General features: G+C 34.3%; 1 protein-coding gene across 1 annotated transcript; it reads right to left on the reverse strand.

Moving 5' to 3' along the window:
- Positions 1-7426: 7426 nt before the first annotated feature.
- Positions 7427-17724, reverse strand: LOC127838137 (uncharacterized). The gene is made up of 5 exons (XM_052365709.1): positions 17531-17724; positions 15367-15614; positions 13036-13205; positions 9903-9986; positions 7427-7497 (listed from the first exon to the last, which is right to left on the reverse strand). The coding sequence occupies exons 1-5, from the start codon at positions 17657-17659 to the stop codon at positions 7427-7429; spliced, it is 702 nt and encodes a 233-aa protein (XP_052221669.1). The 5' UTR covers positions 17660-17724.
- Between the last annotated feature and the right edge of the window lie 2348 nt (positions 17725-20072).

Raw genomic sequence — 20072 nt, forward strand, 5'->3', positions numbered from 1 at the left:
CTATTACAGTGTATTAACAAATGAAAATCGCGTTAAGTACAAACGTATCTAAGAATGTAATTCAGTATGTAAAGCCTGTATCGCATGGGTACGGGCGCGAACTTGTCCTTCACGCCTAGTTACGCTTAAGTAGCGTCTGAAGAAACCGCAAAAAGAGGAATTTTAATGAAACATCGTCGCAGTACTGCAGCATGATTTAGTAACTAAACGGCGATAATACTATCTCTAATAGCTGTCATTATGCAGCGATAAGTGTCGAAGGATTATACGCGTATCTCTCAACGTTAATGGCCCTTAGAAATTGAATTATGTCCTCTACAAGTGTGGAACGCTTCCTTATTGCATTAAAAAGCTAGCTCCTTTAAATCGTGCCGTTCTTTTTATGTGCTTTAGTTAACAACAAAAAATTCCAAAGTTATAATATCTTCTTTTTTTCTTAGTGTAAACAGACAAGCCCTTGTCTTAAAAATGGGATAGAGAGTTTATACGGAGGTATACGTTCCACAATATACATGTGATAATCGACATTTGTGACATGAGTAATTGTTATTGCTTAAATATTGAGATCAAGAATCTTAAACGACGACGTTCCACTGTAGCGATAAAAAACGAGTAATCGTTGTAGCTCTCTTTAACCGAACATGTTTAACTTAGGTATATAAGTAACAAACCCGCTTGCAATAAAAAATAAATAACGAACGTATTAAGGTGAAGTAAAGGGTTTTATTTTATTTTTATAACTTATTTACCAATCTTATCGCAAATCCTATTGACAATGGCATTCAAAATAGTCCCAGCCGTCACACTACATATGCAATCAACGTCTGTGGCTCAAAGCATAGCTTATATAAAGTCAATGCCACCTTTTCGAACAACACGATGACAGTCGATTCAAACAGCATTGTTATTTAATTTTATAAGCATTTGTTTTGTAATTTCTGTTGCATGTTTTTACACTTAATCATGTAGGAAAGTTTAATCAGGTCATAGCTCTTCGGAGCACAAAATAAGAACACATTCAGAACGAACTAGAAATTCTTTCATCCAGACCTGAGAGCATTTTAAATGGAATGCATGGCTTAATGGGCGATTTCAAACTTATCGCTGTCAGCAGGTGCCTAATCAGCACAGACGTTCAATGCAATAAGTAACTTGTTAATAAATAACGACTCAATTTAAGTGTACTGTAGTGCACAACAAAACATACGACGTTGACGTTAACGTATCACACGTGTTGAGTGTCATTGTTGATGCAAAATGTGTTCGATATAAAGACGACACAATTTCTTCTACTAAATATCGTGTACCGGTAAATGAGATCCATTTATATAAAATATGTAGTACAGGTTTAAACGTTTCAATGTCCAAATAATGTGCTATTTTTGTTGCATTGTACAATGAGTTACTCAGGTAAGTTAAGAAATGTTAATTAGTTTCATATTCTTAGAGCTAAAATGATTTGATTTTTGTAACTTAGTTTTCTTAGAGCTGAGATGATTTTATTCATGTACTTTAGTTTTCTTATACACGACATCATTTTTATCATGTAATTAAGTATTCTTATAGCTAAACTGATTTTGTTCATGTTATTAAGTATGCTTAGAGCTTAAATGAATTTATTCAGGTAATTAAGTATTCTTAGAGCTAAAATGATGTTATTCATGTAATTTAGTGTTCTTAGAGCTGAAATGATTTTATTCGGCTATTATATACTGCAATCTATAGATTTACGGTACTAATTGTACGTTCATTTATTTTTATTCACATTACCCATTACACTTAACACTCCGATAGCAGAGGGCGTACCTCTGCCAATGCAGCTTACATTTTGTGTTAAAGAGCATAATGTGGCAATATCCCATTTATCCCATTACTATAAAAAATAAAGTAACACTCATGTTGAAGTCTAGCGCACATCTTCAATATTATAATGTATACACTGTTTTAATTTTCGTTGACAGATGTAGTGAAACAAAAAACGACAACGATCGCAACGACAGCAATACCATCTTAAACAATTTCTTCAATCAATCTACCGAGAAGACTTTACTAGAGATTATAAACGAACTGATCTGCCCTGTGACTATCATCAGGCACGAACTTTTATGATGTCTCTTTGTTTAATTGTAACAAAATGCATGGCTATCTTCCATGATGTAAAAAAACAACTTGAGGCAATCGTTCATAAACAAAATTCATACACATGTTCGGATTACCCTCCCTTCACACATGTCTCATTGTCATTGTCGTAATGTGCAAAATTTTCGGTCTTCTCATCTCGGCATAATAACAAGGCATCGCTGCAGCCGCCAATTTACACGGAAACGTAACATATATGAAGGCTACTATAAAAGCTACATAAATACTCAACATAAAAGAATATGTCTTAACATATTTCTTTAAATGAAATGTTCCTTATAGCACTAGCCAGGTCGATACCTATAAAATTGACAACGAAACAAGTATGCGCATCTTGCTGAGCTAAACTTCAAATACAGTTACATAGTATAGCTCTACGTGTTTATAACTATATGCTTTTGATGTATTTAAGACTAAGGTCGGGGAATAATAACATTGAATGTAAAAAAAACGACAACAAATATGGATTTTTCGTCAGTCAAAGATTGAAAATCGCTAATTTTACTCACATTATTATTCCAATTTGTTATCACTGTAATGAGCTATAAGTTCACAATTGAACTGGGTCGTTACGTTACTTGTATTCGATATTGAACATGACTGTCACAGTCCTCTAAGCCATGCGGAACTGTCTTTTTATTAGCATCGGAGTTAGTGTTCGTGTGTCGTATGAATATATATCGTTGCAGGAAATTAAAATGATCTCTAAAGCAAAATTGTGTCTTTGTGTCGTATGAACGAATCTGCACAAAAACTAAATTTAGATTCACATAGTATATCGAATCATTTCTGTCGTCAGTTGTCAAAACGAAAGTACGGTTGATATTCAAATGCATTATTTTTTCTCTTTCCGGGATATTGTTTACGTATGTTGATGCTGCATTAACATATATAATTGTATATATTAAGTGCAAACACCAAATATAAACAACGGTTGAGATAGACACCTATAAACATAACTTATACTGTTAGATGCGTCTAATGTCACTTTAATGGAATTAGAATTAGAAATCCTCATACTTAAATAGTTGATTAACAAAAATGTGTTATTGCATATCAATTTTCAATACAAATGGAAGTGTATTTAACATTTCATTATCCTTATTTATTCTAACTGGTATTGAATGAACACTTAAAAAAGAATCGATATTAAATCTCCCCTTGTGGATTGATTGGTGCTAATATACATTTGAAACCCAAAGTTTCGTCAAAATTCGTTTTATTGCTGTGCATTTATTGCACATATATAATAAAGTGGTAATGTGATATTCCACTCAGTGAGACTAGTTTTTCGAGTGGTTAAGGCGATAGTCCGCTATTTCACTGTGTTGTGTTTCTCCCCTCCTGAATTCGAAACTCATCATTGATAGTAAATTGTGTCGATCTCCTGAATACGGTGTTAAGAAATTCAAGTAATAGACCATTTGAGCTTTTGCTTTTGTTATTACTCCCTAATAATCACAAAACTTACATTATGTGAAGATAACATCGTTTTGTACATATTAAATTAACATTGTAATGCCGATTCAATCATTTATTTTTTTTATTGAGGAGTATATGGTTTTCTGACAAAATTAAATCAATGTTTTAAGAAAGAAGCTAGAAATCTACACCATTTCATGTAACCATGTTTGAATTGTTATTACGGTAACGATTTATATAAATGGACTTATTTCGCCATAAAAAGATTCTACAAAACAATTTGGGTCTGTTTAAGACAAATACGTGTTCTTTTAATCGTATGTTTTAGTGTTGTCATAAATCTGCCTGGTTAAGTAAGTAATTAAAACTGATTGGGATCTCATGTTTGTGTTTATATAGCCACGTGGTTATCTGAGTATAATAGAACCGCCTTGACGCGGTTTATCATATCCTAATATTAATTGTAAATCATGTTTAAAGATTTAAGAATTTAAAAAAAATTATAATGATGCGTGCTATATATTATATAGTGTGCTTTTTGAATTCCTACGAATTTACCGACAAAACTTTCCGCAGTTATCGACCTTTTTCGTAATATTCTTTCATTGGACCTGTACGATTCTTTGCCGGGAGCCCGGTCCCGCTATTCCGACATAACTCGCTGTTGTAGAAGCAATCATTCTTAGACATAGCAGGAAAGTTTACTTAGTTAAAAATATACAGTATGCAATAGCATATGTCATATAGAGAATAATAGGTTAGTGTTGATTATAGATCAGGTTTATCATGCGAGGCTTAGAAAACAAAAAGCACGAGCCTTGGCGAGTGCTTTTTCGTTTTCGTGCCGAGCATGATAAACCTGATCTATAATCAACACTGACCTATTATTCTATTTATCCCACTTTTTATTCAGTAAACTTTTGTTATTTAAACAAAATAAGTTTTCACGAGTGTTTGTCGTACTTCGATAATGACTGTAGTGTAACCAAGGTCAGTGTATTACTCCGCGTTCCAAAAATAACCGCTGATCAAATAATCATTTTTTTAAATCAGAATATCGTTCTGTAACAAAGTGTCGAGCGTTATTAATTACAATTTTAATCATATTGAATTGCAAATCTTTAAGTTTTATGATATCAATATGACATTAAGTTGTTATATACAAGGAACTACATTTGTTTACAACGTAGCCTAACACCACACACAATTCACTTTCGATATCAAACTATCGAGTCGATCACGAGGTGCACATTATTTGCTTCTTTGTTATAATATGTGGTTATTTCGTGACGAAATAACAAAGATTACTTGAATTTAAGCTAATTATATTCATTAACATTTTGAATGTTGAAAGTGGCACCAAAGAATTGTGAGGCAAAGTTGTTCGAACGCTGGTGAACCGTGAAGTGACTGGGTGGGGCGAACATCAAGATCAACTTGTTCGACGGTAGACAGTGGTTGTCTAGGCTGCATTTCGGCCATAGTTTCGATGCGTGAAGGTGTACAAGAGGAACTGTTGGATTGTTACATTTACTGGACTGAGCAAGAATGAACACTTTTGCAGCTGTTCAACAGATATGTTGGAATAATTGGTTAAGGACTGGACATTTTGTGCCCTGTTATTGCCATGGTTTCAGTGGGTGGATATTTGTATTTCGAAATTTTTGGACCAGGAATTTGCGAACTGAGTGGTTCGTTATTCTCTTGTGCTTGAGAAAGCCGGAGTCTTTTGCCATGGCCTTCAGCATCTGACCTAACTTGTTGACACCCAATTGTTGACGCAAGAATCACCGGGATGCGGTGTCATTTGTGCGTATTGCCAGGTTGAAAAGATGCTTTGAAGAAAAATCAGATGGATGCATATCCGAGTACAGCTTGTAAATTAACACAGGATTTCTTGGTCCAGACGATTGTTTTCTACGGTCAAAGGGGAGCAACTCGCACTGACTTCTTCAAAGGGGAGCAACAACAACAGAACCTATTTGCATAGTGTTTTTACCTAATACTTGAGGTTTTAATAAAAATAAATGACAAAAAAACACGTTTTTTTGCTACTTTCCTTTGTTTTAAGGTCATTAAGATTGACAAACATTTGAGATTGTTTTTATTATTGATGCACTTGGCAAACACAGGTGACGAGGTGCGTGGGAAAAAGTAGTCCCGGTTCGGCAGTTGATGACGTCATTTCGTGCCATTGATTATAGCCTTGCCGTTGATTATAGATGAAATTTAATAAACGGGGCTTTAATCAACCGATTTCGCTGTAAAAGTGGGATAAAATTATTTATGTAGAATGGTTGTTTCATAATATAAGCGAATTTGAACAAGCACGTGGGCATCTATTTGCGGAAACAAAATATGTTTTACTTTGAACATCATCATTTAATTATTCGCAAATCGGAAGATTATTTCGAGTAGCGTAAACGGGATTGATCACAAAGTATAATATCACTACGCAACGTTAGAATCAATAAGTGTTATCTGTTTTTGATATTTTTACGATTAAAGACTTATTTTTCATTGTATCAGCACAAAATATTTTTTTACAAAATGTTGAATGATAAAGTACTATCGTCCAGTGACCCGAAATGACGCTGCCCTAATTCGACGTCATTTGTGTTTTGCCTCTTATTGATACATAAGCGACATCCGTTGAATAAGAAATAATATTTTTCTTAGTAAAAAGTTCACTATTTAGTGACGTTTTTAATTGTAAAAACATATGCCGTCGTTTCATTAATAAATATTTTGCAAATGACGTCAACAATAGTAGAAACTAAATGACGTCACGTTTATTGAAGACTACTGAAAAGCTGACATGCTATAAAAAATTTCTTAATTACGTTTCTTAACAAATAACATTCTTTGCAGGCGTGGTTATGCCACGTTTAACCAAATATATAATTTGTTGTTTCATTACATTTATATACATGCTAAATTTATGACATTTCTTCTAGAGCGGGATTTAGTACGTGCATTTTACTGAAATATTTTCTTTATTTATTCGGAACTATTTTCGAAAAATTAAGCTCCGCACATAATTTATTGCAGAATAACCCACACTTGATTTCCTTCTTTGTCTATAGGAAACAAGTCGAGTGCCGTGTTAGAATGTAATACAATAACAGACTGTACGCTACGCACAAATCACTGTCGTTGTAGTTGGTCATGTGGAAAATAGCTGGTTCGAAGGTAAAATATGCTGTATTTGTTTGCATTGATGTATTTTTATGTATTTTACTTCATGCACAACTTTTAAATACTTTACACCCAATTTTCTTTGCAAATAAGACCGTGGTAAAATGCATCGGTGAAGTATGCAAAAGGTCACTATTCTCATTCTTAAGTCACGTACTTTGTGAACGAAACATCGTATACATAGATAATTTACACTATGTGGCTATGGATAAGTAAGGCATATGCAAAAGCACTGTCACCAAATAATTTGTATGCATCCTTTCGCAAACACGGCATCTACCCATATTATCCAAATGCCTTAGATTCCTCAATATTCAAGCCATCGGCCCTACAACAACAAAACATTCCTCCAAGCATCCAACCCTCAGAATTGGAAGTCTCCAATATTTTCTTCAACAAAGAAGCAAACATCAAAATCCAAGAAACAACCAACACAAAAGCGAAAGTACCTCAGTTCAATGGTCAGTGGCAAGGCTATAACTTAGGATGTCATGGTTCAGCGCACACAGAAACATGATGATGTACGAAACAGGAAGACAAAGTCCCAAAAGTTGAGCAACACTTAACAAGCTGGACTTTCTATAATTATTAAAATGCTATCACATATCCCTGCTTTTGACGAAGCTTTAGAGGATGAGGCTAACACAGACGTTTGCTGTGTGTGCAATCATACCACGCCTAGTGCGGTTCGTCTGAGTACTTCACTGGTGAAGGGGTACAGTGTCCTCAGTGTGGACACTGGGTACATTTAATGTATTGTACCCAAGTGAGAGTTGTGAGGTGGGGTGATGTGTTCATGTGTCCTCACATACCAACATATGCAACTTGTTTAAAACTTGTTAATGATTGTCATGCATAAAATTCAAATCCTCAATTGATTCCATGAATTTCAGTTCCAGGTTGCTTTAACAGTAATACAAATGTAAGTACAACAATTCTGAGTTAATGTTTTCAGTCTCCACAGGAGTGATGTAAAAATTGAAATCAGGTAACTAATCAGAAGCGTCGTTATAGTGCACTCGCAACAAAAAATTGCCACCGTAACATAGACTTAGATAGTCAGTTTATGAACGAAGTTTGGTTGATAACACAGTCAATTGCATTTAAAATGTGTGAATAGAAGGTAAATTTGTAATGAAATAACAATACTTATTACCTAAATCCATATTTAGAACAACGCAACTCCAACGGCTAATAGGTGTCAAAATAGGGCACTCAATGATATATTAGCGTCATTATGTACTTGAATTCATCCGACTCGTTTCAGACTTGTTAATATGGCTCGGCGAGCTTCGCCTTGTAAACATAGCTTCAAATTGTCGGATACATTCAAGTACAAAATGTAACTAACATAGTATTCTCTATAAATGAACAACAAAACACAAATCAATCATTAGAATTGTGCGTCACTTGAGTGGATGTGGATACGGGCGTGTCTTTTGGCTTCACTTGAACGAACTTCTTATGTTTTAGAAAGACTGCAATCAGGGCCAGCACGGCCAGAGCGCACGGCAAGACTATTAGTCCCCACAAAAGCGGAGTATGCTAAAAATAAGCAAACACAAGTTGGGAAGTATTATTTCACACACATAAGCCTTTCAATAAAACACCCGTTAGAAAAAGTACTAACACAAACCGGTATTTGAATATTTTAATATTATTTAATAAAGAAATAAATAATGATAATGATTAAAATGATTTCTGGAACGATTATAAGAATACTATTTCAATCCATTTAAAAACATCAAAATGTAAATATGTTTAAGATTTCACGGTTAACTTACCTTATCGGAAAAGTCAGGAACTTCTGGTGAAAAGGTCGACGACTTTTTAAATGCCGTAGATAGTTCTGGTGTTGTTATTCTGGATTCCGATTTCGTGGAAAACACTGAAGACCGTGAACTCGTATAAAATTTGACTGATCAACCAGACGTCGATGTCGAACGTTTTGGTAAAGAGTGTTATGTTTTGTTCGATGTCAATGTCGAAAATTATGTTATTGTAGTAGATATAGCTTTTGTGAGCTTAGGTTACTTATTGCGTTCTTGTAGTCTTTATCATGTGCTGGGGCTTTAATACTGTGTCTGTGCTTTTAGTCGATAACATGGTTTCTACTGAAGTAACTGTTTGTGTGCTTGTAGTTGATGTAGTTTTAATACTGTGGTTATTGGTTGTGTTCTTGAAATCGATATTGTTGTTTTTACTGAAGATAAACCGACATTGGTTTAGATTGTTTCGTGGATGGCACTCGCTCGTGTTAATATAATTTTTTGTGTTAGTTTTTTTGTTGGAATAAAATAAAGCAAAATATTAAATAGACACGTTTTACAAAAACAATTAAGATCACTAGTTGCATTAAATTATAAACATTGCACGCTTAAAATGTACGATTTTATTGATTTCGCTCGGATACCTTTTACCCCTTGTTATTAAAATGTAGTTGTACAATATTACTTACTTATTAGTCTTTCGCACAGTTGACCAGTGAAATTTCGCGAACAATTACACATGAATGATGATGGTAAATCAAAGCACGCGCCCCCATTCTGGCACGGTGAAGAATAGCAAGCAGCGGTAGGAGTCTCACAGTGAACGCCCGTAACACCTATGGCAAAATAAATGATAAGTATATCTTTATTTTATCGTTATTGTAAGTTATGTTTATTCGCCATGTTTAAACCGACTCTAATAACAATGTTAATATACATTAACGAAAATTTAATTGATGTTCTGTATTTACTTAATTTATAATAGTATATGATGGGACAGACACACAGAAAATATGTAGGTGCAATGACATTCTATCATTTACATTAAAGAAACTGCATGCTCAATTAGTGGTTTTCACAAATTGACATATGTATGTTAAAACAAATCCATTCGCCTTTTGAAAGCCTACTATTTTAGATTTGTATATTTAATATATTTTAAAGGCTAAGAAATGGTATGGAATTTAGAGCAATTTAACTAGTTTACACTGAATTGCTTTTTACTATACCCATTATTTGTGCATATTAACAATCTAAACAGCTGAAAATCCTAAATAGTATCAGTATAAGGCAGTCACGTTCTTAGTAAAAACAAAGTATTATTTCGCTTGAGAATAGAGTATGTACAACATTATTCTAGGCGTCGAGGTTTACCATTCACACATTTGCATGAGAAAGAGCTCGCGGTGGCAGCGCATGTCCCGTTGTTGAGGCAGGGATCATCGCTACACTGCAAAGCTGGAATAAACAGTTTCACGCATCTTGTCTGGCCATATATATATATACATAATTGTGAGTCATCGCATTCGAACACGCAAGCAATTAATTTTATTACAAAAACGACAACAACAACAATACCGAATAGAACGAAAACACAACAGCTATGAAACCAAGATTCCGTTTACATCTAGAATAAATTCGTTATCAGGTGTAAGTTTATATGTTTAAAGTATTTAAACAAATAGTAATCAATAATGGTAAGAATAATTATACTACTACTACTACTACTACTACTATTACTACTACTACTACTACTACTACTACTACTACTACTACTACTACTACTACTACTACTACAGCTACTACTACTACTACTGCTGCTACTACTACTACTACTTATTATTATTATTATCATAATTATAATAATTATTCTCATAATTATAATAATTATAATAATACTTATAATAATAATAATCAATCAAATTACCTTGGGAACAATCGCTTCCTTTGTAACTGGTTTCACATGCACAGCTTTTATGAGGATTGTTGAATATGTTGCGACACGATCCATTATTTTTGCATTGCACATCCCCACAATTATTGTCATCTACAAATCATTATACGTGTTTGTATGATGTGCGAAATAATACAATTTTAATGAGAATCGTGTTTGTAAGAATATTTGAACTACAAACGGTTGGTCCTTCTTTGTTATGTTGTCTTACCAAACATTATGCTCACTATACACCTGGGATGGCTTGTTAATCTGCAAGAAAGGCCACCAATACATCTGGAACGAATTTTCAGCATCCAGTTGAAGCATAATGGACACACAAATCAATATATGTTTACACATTTAAGCTTGTAAAAACCCAACATGGACTTATTGTATTTTGGTTTTGGTTTTAATGCATGAAACACGCATGGCATATCCGATTTTTGTAGAATATGTTTAATAAACAACAAAATGTAAATGAGTCATGCTAGTGGTTATTCGTTAAAAAACATTTGCGAAACAAGGGAATGTAGTACAGTCATTTAATATAAGGGGCATACATATTCTTTAAAATAAACTTAAATGTTAAATTACTCGTACTAGCTAAATAATAAGACGCACCCATAATTGTCTACGCCCCATACACAGAACTGAATGTCTGCAATTTGATCCGGGGGTTTTGGTGTCCAGTAAATGTTCAATTTGACAACGTGCGTCCTATTCATGTCGTCACTTTCATATGTATATATCATAAACATTGGACTGCTTATCATGAATTGTGCTTTTCTAAAAAAGAGAAAAAAAGTTATTACAAATTGATTTAATACTAAAACATATTTGTTGCTTGTGTATGAAATGACGACATGAATTGCATAAACAATCTATGTTAAATGTATTGTGTTTTTTTAATGCGAATATGTCACAAACGTAATACGCACTGTTTTAAGTTTGTATTGGAAGCCTACACATGTAAACAAAAAGCTTTAAAGAAGGCAAAATAAGTTTGAATTCATTCGCTTGCAGCAATTAATTTGAAACATATTACCTTTTTTTACTACACATTACCTACCCATTTGCATAGTCCTGTAGCAAGAATAACGATACCATGAATGATGCGCGATTTACATATTGAGACCTTGTGTAAAACGTATGGAGATTATGAGCTAATGATGGTACAACAAATTGCAGTCCCCGTGTAATGTTACATGGTGCGTCCATGACTTTGACAGATACCTGGTGAACAAAATACAAAAGGACACATTAAATTACGTCTTATTTCTGACATCATTTACGATAAACACCAAAGGCGCGAATAGAATCGTTTCAACAAACATGCACTAACAACATCAATCAAATAGGATGTCATTTGATAGTCCATTTGATGTGATTTTTAACAGCAGAAAATAGGGATAAACATATAATACTCAATGAACCTTTAATACTTTATTTAATAATACAATTTAAGATGAATAATCCTATAAAGTTGCCACAATTGTCGTAATACATCACATCACAAACAAATAGCCAATATTAATGAAAGGAAACGAACCACATTTAACACACTCCTGGTAAAATATGATTATTTGCTGACAAAATGTTCTGCATGAACAAAATATTAAATTCATTAAACATGAATCTGGAAACGTATTGAATAACCCTGGAAGAGTACCTGAAACGGTGTTTTGCTGAACGCCTTTCCTCCATGATGTTCATTGAAACCTACTTTGACTTTATAAAGAACATAGTCTTCTAACATTAAAGACAGTCGATATGTACCGTTGATAATGAATCCATTTGTATCCACTTTGACTTTGCATGTGTCCTGTAACAAAACAATTATTATGGCCATTACAAAAAACATTGACTCAAAGTTTAAATGCGACGAATTCGACCGCACACGGATTGATTTAACTGAATGCTATTACATAAAATGTGAATAAACAGCACATGACCTATTTACCAACGTTATTTTCATTTTCTCTAGTTAAATTTGAATAGAAATATAACGTTTAAAATAAACAGGTTAACGTTTAAAGATAAGTACTGACTAATACAAGAACATTTAATTTATTATTTTATCAGGACTATACTACGTTCATTTGTTACAAATTCAAAAATAACAGTATGGGATAGTGCTTTTCCATATTAAAAACGACAGTGTCTTTTTTAGCATAAAACATCTTCCCTAAGCCTGAAATCTAAGAGAAAAAACAATCCCAGTCGTCGCTCGTTTCAGATTACACTGCCGCTTGAAGTAAGCATAAACACATTTGCTCGAAAATATAAAGTCACATGAATATAAAACTTGAAAAGATTGTAATAATAGACACACGCTCTAGCAAGAGCAAAGCAAAAGTAAGTTTGTGTCAAAGCCAATGAAACAACATACAAATCATCAAAGAACTGCTAAATGGTTTGATTAGTAGTTATAGGAATACGTAAACTAGACTCAGTAAAACATAACCATTCTATAATTTTGTTGTTGCTGTTTTTTTCTCTGCTATTTTTTTGCTATACAAGTGATATAACTATATATAGCCGTAGTAACTGAAAATGATATTACTATTATACTATTCGATGACACAGCACCGCTACCCACTGAGTCTAGCAACACCGAATTGCTTGGCAGATTGGTACATCCTCCTCCGCACTCACTAGGCACCGAAAACCGACACCTCACCTTGTCTCCATCAGGGTCCTCGACAGGGATCTCTAGAACGCTTATGCAGTTCTGCGCGATTCTATTTTTGGATTTTTATATTAAAACTTAAAATTCGTGTTTTTGGCTATTGTTTATAATTTGACATTACCATTTTTATAATACCTTAACATTTAAACCATTGGAATAATTTTGTATTAATTCGGCAAATTTGGTTCTTGTCATTTCCTTTTCCTGTAGTATGGTTTTGCATTTTTTCTGGATAAAATAATATTGTAAATGTGTGAAATGTGTATACGTTTCATAGTTAGGCGTGTACATGTATAAACTTAAAATCCTTCCATTTTAAGGCAGGTAAACGTTGAATGCGGAAAAATAGAACAACATATAAGAAGTCTTTATGGTTGACTTTGATTTATATACATGTTAAGCAAATATTATTTTACCCATAAAACGACGGAAGGGACGTATACGGACTCGGGTTGCGTTTGCCAATGTCACTTCTTGCGTCAGTACTAATAACTGTTTCCAGCATACCGAATCCTGGCGCTGACGTGTTCGACGACCTTATCCAAGGAATGTTAGCCAATCTTTGAATTATAGAAAAGAAAATTATAAACATCTAATTTTATAAATTGTATTTTGGTTGAATAAGATGAAAGGTGTGGTAATACATTTAGGATCACCCGGTTAGAAGTAGATTGTGTATATATTTGCTTGCTAGATTAGTCGATGAGCTAGATCAGGCTCGAGTTTTCTAAAAAGACATTGATAATATAAAGTCGCAGTCAATGCAGATCAATCTTAGGTCTACAATGAATCCTGATGAAAAACCGTCGATGATACGGAGGAAGTGATTGAGCGAAACTCCGATTATATTTTCAAGAGGCACTTAAGATATCTTAGACAAAAAGACGACCGGGTAGACTTCGAGCGTATGCATCGACAACTTAAACATCCCGTATTCAAAAAATGGTAAAATATTGTGGTCATTATGGTCTAATTTATGTTATAAGACACCCTCTCACATGTGTGTTGTTCATCTTTGAGAGAAAAACTGTCACATAGGTTTGAACTCGATGATATGATCGATCAATTGTTGAAGAAGAAATTTGGGCATGACCATTGAATCCCTTTTGACGCAAAATTGCCCCTACGATGAACGATGGACAGTTTGAACTTCATATGTACTACAGAAGCTGTTAATACAAGCCGTATTCTCATGTTATGTGTTTGTTCTAACATGGTCAGAAAAAGAGGGTATTGATTAGAGAATAATTGCGTTTCTCGCGATACACTCGTGAGTTACAACAAAATATACGAGAACGTTTGAATGCGATTCAGGTAGTTGTCTAACGTATAACGTGATAATAAGTGTTTTATCCTATGTGAAATTAACCTTTTTTTAGACTAAACATAAAGCAGTTGTGTACTCGGGCTTAATGCACTTTAGGCAAATTTCTGAGCAAATTCTTAAATAAATTGTTTGCTTTCTTTTCATACCGAAGTAAAATGTCAGATACAGGTGGTCCACTTAAGGAAATCTCAAACGCGCGCCATTTGAATATTTTGCTCAGCTCAAGAAATACATTTATCTCGACTTTTACAAGAACTCGCCCCGGCGGCGGCGTCAGTGTCTTTCTTTAATATTTCCGGTATGCTAGTTTTATCATGAGTAACATAATCAATTTCACTCAACATAAAACATTATTGGCCAAATTTGGTAAGTCCTTTTTAAAAGAAAGTTAAAAACAATAGGCGTTAAACATTAACGATTTTATATTTGCCATATGAAAAGTATTCAATCAACAGCTTGCATCACAGTAAAAGTTTGTTTTTGGAGATTGTGTTCAAACTAAAATCAAGCGCAGCAACCAGTATGTTATATTTGTCGAAATTAAAAAAACAAATCGGGCTAATTTAAACATGATTTATTAGACGAAAGCATCAATCAGTAACGCTAAACCAAATTGACAGTATTTTATTATATACCAAACAATTGTTTTACAAAACAATACACACATTGAGCCAACTTCCGATAAGTTTAAGAAAGTATATTTCTCTGTCTTTCGAAACGCTCCTTTTGTACATATTTACATGTTAATTACAATGGTATTTAATAATCTGGATACATAAATGTTTTGCAAACCATTCGCGAAGCACGTTTTTCTTATTTTAAACAATTTCTAACATAAACAACTTATCTGACATTGTAACACCCATTTAGCATTAGCTGATCATACCTAACATGAATAGAAGAGGGAGGGTCGAAGAGTTTGAATATTGCCTCTTCTTGTTCCCATCCATTCAAGTTGGATTGACTGACTGACGTCAGAACGTAACTGACGTTATGGAGGGTGGTCCCATTTCCATCGACCCATTTCAGTGATGCAATCTCCGGACTAAGGTGTGACACTTCTTTTCCTACGTCCGAGATGTTACATCCGGGACCGCAAGGGCCTGTCCCTTTCTCCCATGCCAGACGATATGTCAGGCAATAAGTAAGAGGATATTTCACACCATGAGTACACTAAATGACGTTAAAGAATCTTTCTTAAACAGAACTTCAGTGCAGCACAACCGATACTGTGTATAATAAATTTTTGAGTAGTAGATTTAATTCGGAACTCGCACGCTGTGGGTTTTTCCGATTTCTGGGCGTGCGCGGGAGGTACAAACATTTTCATGAATACAGTAATGACTAGTAACTTCGATATCCGACTTGCTTCCCATTCAGTAGTGGATAATAAGTATTTAAACGACAGTAGTATTTCTTTTAGGAAATGTAAACATTCAAGTCTTTAGTTGTTATTACCATTACTATTATTATTAATAAATACACAAAACAAAACCCCTGATATACATGTATGACAAACGTTTAATACAGGATTAAAGTCTAAATACACCGTTCAGATGTACAGCCGCCTATACGAATGGGTCCAGTAGCTAACATCCTTAAAAGACATGAAAAACTGACTTTGTCAGCTGTATGGTGATAAGGGAACCTATACAAACGGCTTGACATATGCACTATTTCTTCTGAAAAACGTTATTCATGTTCTTGTTTTTTCGGCATGCTTTAAAGATATAGCAAATAAAAGTAATGTATGGTAAAGCTCGTTAGTGATGTGCCTTCTAATCTTAAGGTCTTAGTCGTTTGCGAATAATTTTCTTTACTTTTCAGATTAGATTAAAGAAAAGCATCACACTAGAGTTATATCAATAGACATATAATTATCCAACTGATATTGAATGATAAATTACTTCTAGTACTACGACTGAACTGAGGATAGTAAGGTTTTTGTTGTTTGGTACTTGTCTGTATGATTTTTAATATTTCTGAATAGTATAGTATATATACGATGGAGTCAATGTCTTTGTAGTTGCGTTGACAAACTTCCATTAAAACTGTATACCCAGGCCAACGCAAAGTATATGCATTGACATAGTTACGTGACCGAAGCTGTTCACATGTACACGCAGCTTTATATCGTGTTACATAGTATATTCGTACAAATTAAACACGATCGAGATTAGTTCATCTAAAGAAAAATGATTAAATCGTGGTATTTTCATCAACTATAACGAAAGTTTGAGCAGAAAAAGTGGTGTTCACTATTCAGCGATAAGAGAAATTATTGATTCACTCTCTTTTAAAATATGCTAGTCAGTTTTTGTTTGTACCTACCGCGCGTGCTCAAATATCGGAAAAACCCAGTCTTGAAAGTTCCGAATAACAACTATTGCACATAATTAAGGCGTTTAGTGAGACCAACATTTACCATGTGACGAAACAGAGATTAATATACATGTATGTATTTTCCTAAATTCGAAACAATATAAAAAAGATGAATGACTACGTGATTCTCGTTGACTCTTAAAAAACATCTTGATTCTTATTAAATTCTAAAATAAATGTACACATTATAAATAAAACAATTGGACTTATCATATGACCAAAATCAGGCAATTCAGAATGCAACAATAAACGCCGCGTGAAAACGTGTTTTCGAATAAAAAAGATAATTGTTATGATATCGAACTTATAGTTGCTATCTATGATTGTAATGTTGTATGTAAAAAATGGTTTAAATGGTTTAATTTTTGTATTTTTAAGTCTGTATTACTATTAACAATCATAATATACAATAATTGTTACATAAATCAATGATAGTTCTTGACAAACAAGATTAATGATCTATACTTAATCGTATGACAATTAATTGCAGGTATAAATTCCAATGTATTTTATATGTGTATTACATATAAACTTCTGTGATTATATTACGTATATAATCTTAAAAAAAATACTATGTAAAAGTAACACTTAAATAGTTTTAATTTGATAAGTTTATTTACTTTATTAGACGGTGGAACATACGAACAATGGTATGTTTGATATTTTGAATATTTTACCATGTTTTGGAAGAACATCCAAGAGACAGTACCGCCGAGGAATTTTCCTTGAACACCGTCAAATTTTAAACAAACGCACAATGAATATAAAACAAGTATCCCTATATGTATTACTGCCATTGTAAAAAATCTATTTGTTTTTTAATTTGTTACGTGAAAGTCTTACTCCAATTATGCAACCAAACCTTAATGTGTTCTTTGTTAAGAATGAGTTGTTCTTGTATCAAAAATACATTCTCAAAATCTTGTTAAAAAGGTACCCTGCAGTTTTGTGTCACATAACAACGCTGCTGTTCGTGTACTTTGAATAGCAATCTCTGCAACGAAAGATACGAATGCATTTCGTACATGGCTCATTCCTGAGAACGTAGACGGTTGGACAGCACGATACAGCTCATGACAAGGCAGTTCTGCACTGAACAAAGTAAATGGTTACGTGTATAATTGGATGGCAATTCCGCATGTTTATATTGGAAGCATATTGCGATATACACTCCAGCAAGGGAACTGATAAAAAGGTCTAGATGAGTATAAAGCGCATTTGGACACGAGCGAATTAATGTCATGTCACGCTTTATTATACAGGCCGAATATTTTTTCGGAGAGGATATAGTAATAGTATCCGTCCGTCTGTGTGTGCGTCCGTCTCTGCGTCCGTCCTTCCTATAGAAAATTTGTCCAGAGCATAACTCCAAATCTATTCAATGGATTTACTTTAAACTTAAAATATTCACAGATGGCAACTAGGAGAAGTGCAGTGACCAAAAACCATAACTCTATCTACCTTAGTTTTCTAATTATCTCCCCTTTTATATAATCTCAAAGTAATTTTTTGTCCGGAGCATAACTCTAATTCTACTGAAGGGATTTACTTGAAATTTAAAATATAAACAGATGACAAGTAGGAGAATGTTCAGTGACTAAGAACCATAAATCTATCTACCTTGGTTTTTAATTATCTCCCTTTATTTAATTTCAAAGTAAAATTTTGTCCGGAGTATAAATCTAGATCTACTGAAGGGATTTAATTGAAATATGAAAAATAAACAGATGGCAAGTACGAGAAGTGCAGTGACTAAGAACCATAACTCTATCTATCTTATTTTTATTATCTCCCTTAATTTAATTTCAAGGTAAATTTTTATCCGGAGCATCACTCTAAATTTATCCTTGAAATATAAATAGATGACACAGGTGCCATGTTTTACAAATAGTATTATACTCTCTAAAACAAATGTTGTCATTCAAGCAAAGACATTTTCGCGGGAATTTGGCACACCTGTTATGTCTTGTTTCGATACCCTTCGAACACATCATTTTACATAAAATAAGTATTTGTGAAAAATTGTAATATTATCGCAAAGAGAATATGTTTCGTACATTCACAGGATATTATTTAATACATATTTTTGTATATTTATTCCATGTAAAGTTTGTTTTGCATTTTTCAATTTTGGTGTTTTAATTGCATCATTTACACGATCAACGAAGATCACACGATAGTCTTCAACGTTATAATGCAAATTTTGGATCATTCAAGCGTGTTAGGAAAAGGTACACCATGTCAATTGTGCATTAAGCTGGGTTCCCACTGCAGATGAGATCAACTCGATCAAGCCCGACCAAGCGGTCGGGTACTGGTTTGGTTCGGTCGGCATGAGTGGTCGGGGGCGGTCGGGTAGGTCGCCATTGGTCGGGCTTCCTACCCGATATTTTTTGACATGTCAAAAAATATCGAGTAAGAACAAAAAATATCGAGTAGCGGTCGAGTACAAAATGGATCGAGAAGCGCTCGGAAAGTGATCGTGTATTAGTCGAGTAGAAGATCGAGTTGATCGTGAAGCAATCGAATGGCGATCGGATTGACATCTTTTACGCGATCTGTACACGATCCGCTCGACCTCTACACGAGTTATTTTAGATCTCAACACGATCCACTCGACCCCTCTATTCGCTTTGATGTACAGATTTACTAGACTGCTACTCGACGGCTACTCGACCGTACACGACCACTTCCCGATTGCTATTCGACCATACACGAGCTAATGTCACTCTGTTGAGCTCATGTAGTAGTTGCTCATATTGTCCATATACTGGCCGTCGCGTTCGCCACTGCTTAACCCACGCTTTGCTGCGTCGTGGCCGCCTACACACCTGGCCGGCTTCCTACTCTTCTAACTCTCATAAACCCATGGCCCTGTTTCTCTGGAGCTCGAACCAGCTGGCCCACAACTGTAATTGTTCAATCTCCATGATGAATAAAGTGATTAGTGAACAACAATGTTTGAAGTTTTCATTCTCGAAGTTTCAATACACGACCGTTCGCGACTTTGTACGACTGTAGTACGACCATCACGATCTGGTCGTGTGAAGATCTGGTGGCGATCGAGCTGAGGTTCACTTGGTCGAGCTGAGATCGTATAGGGCTCGCGTATAGGTCGAGATGATCGATCGAAAATCGGAAAGATGGTTGAGTGGACGTCGTGAATGAGTCGTGTGGGGGTCGTGTGTTATCGACAAGAGATCGAGAAGA

This window comes from Dreissena polymorpha, chromosome 7 (genome assembly GCF_020536995.1).
Source record: "Dreissena polymorpha isolate Duluth1 chromosome 7, UMN_Dpol_1.0, whole genome shotgun sequence".
In the NCBI taxonomy this organism is placed as follows: domain Eukaryota; kingdom Metazoa; phylum Mollusca; class Bivalvia; order Myida; family Dreissenidae; genus Dreissena; species Dreissena polymorpha.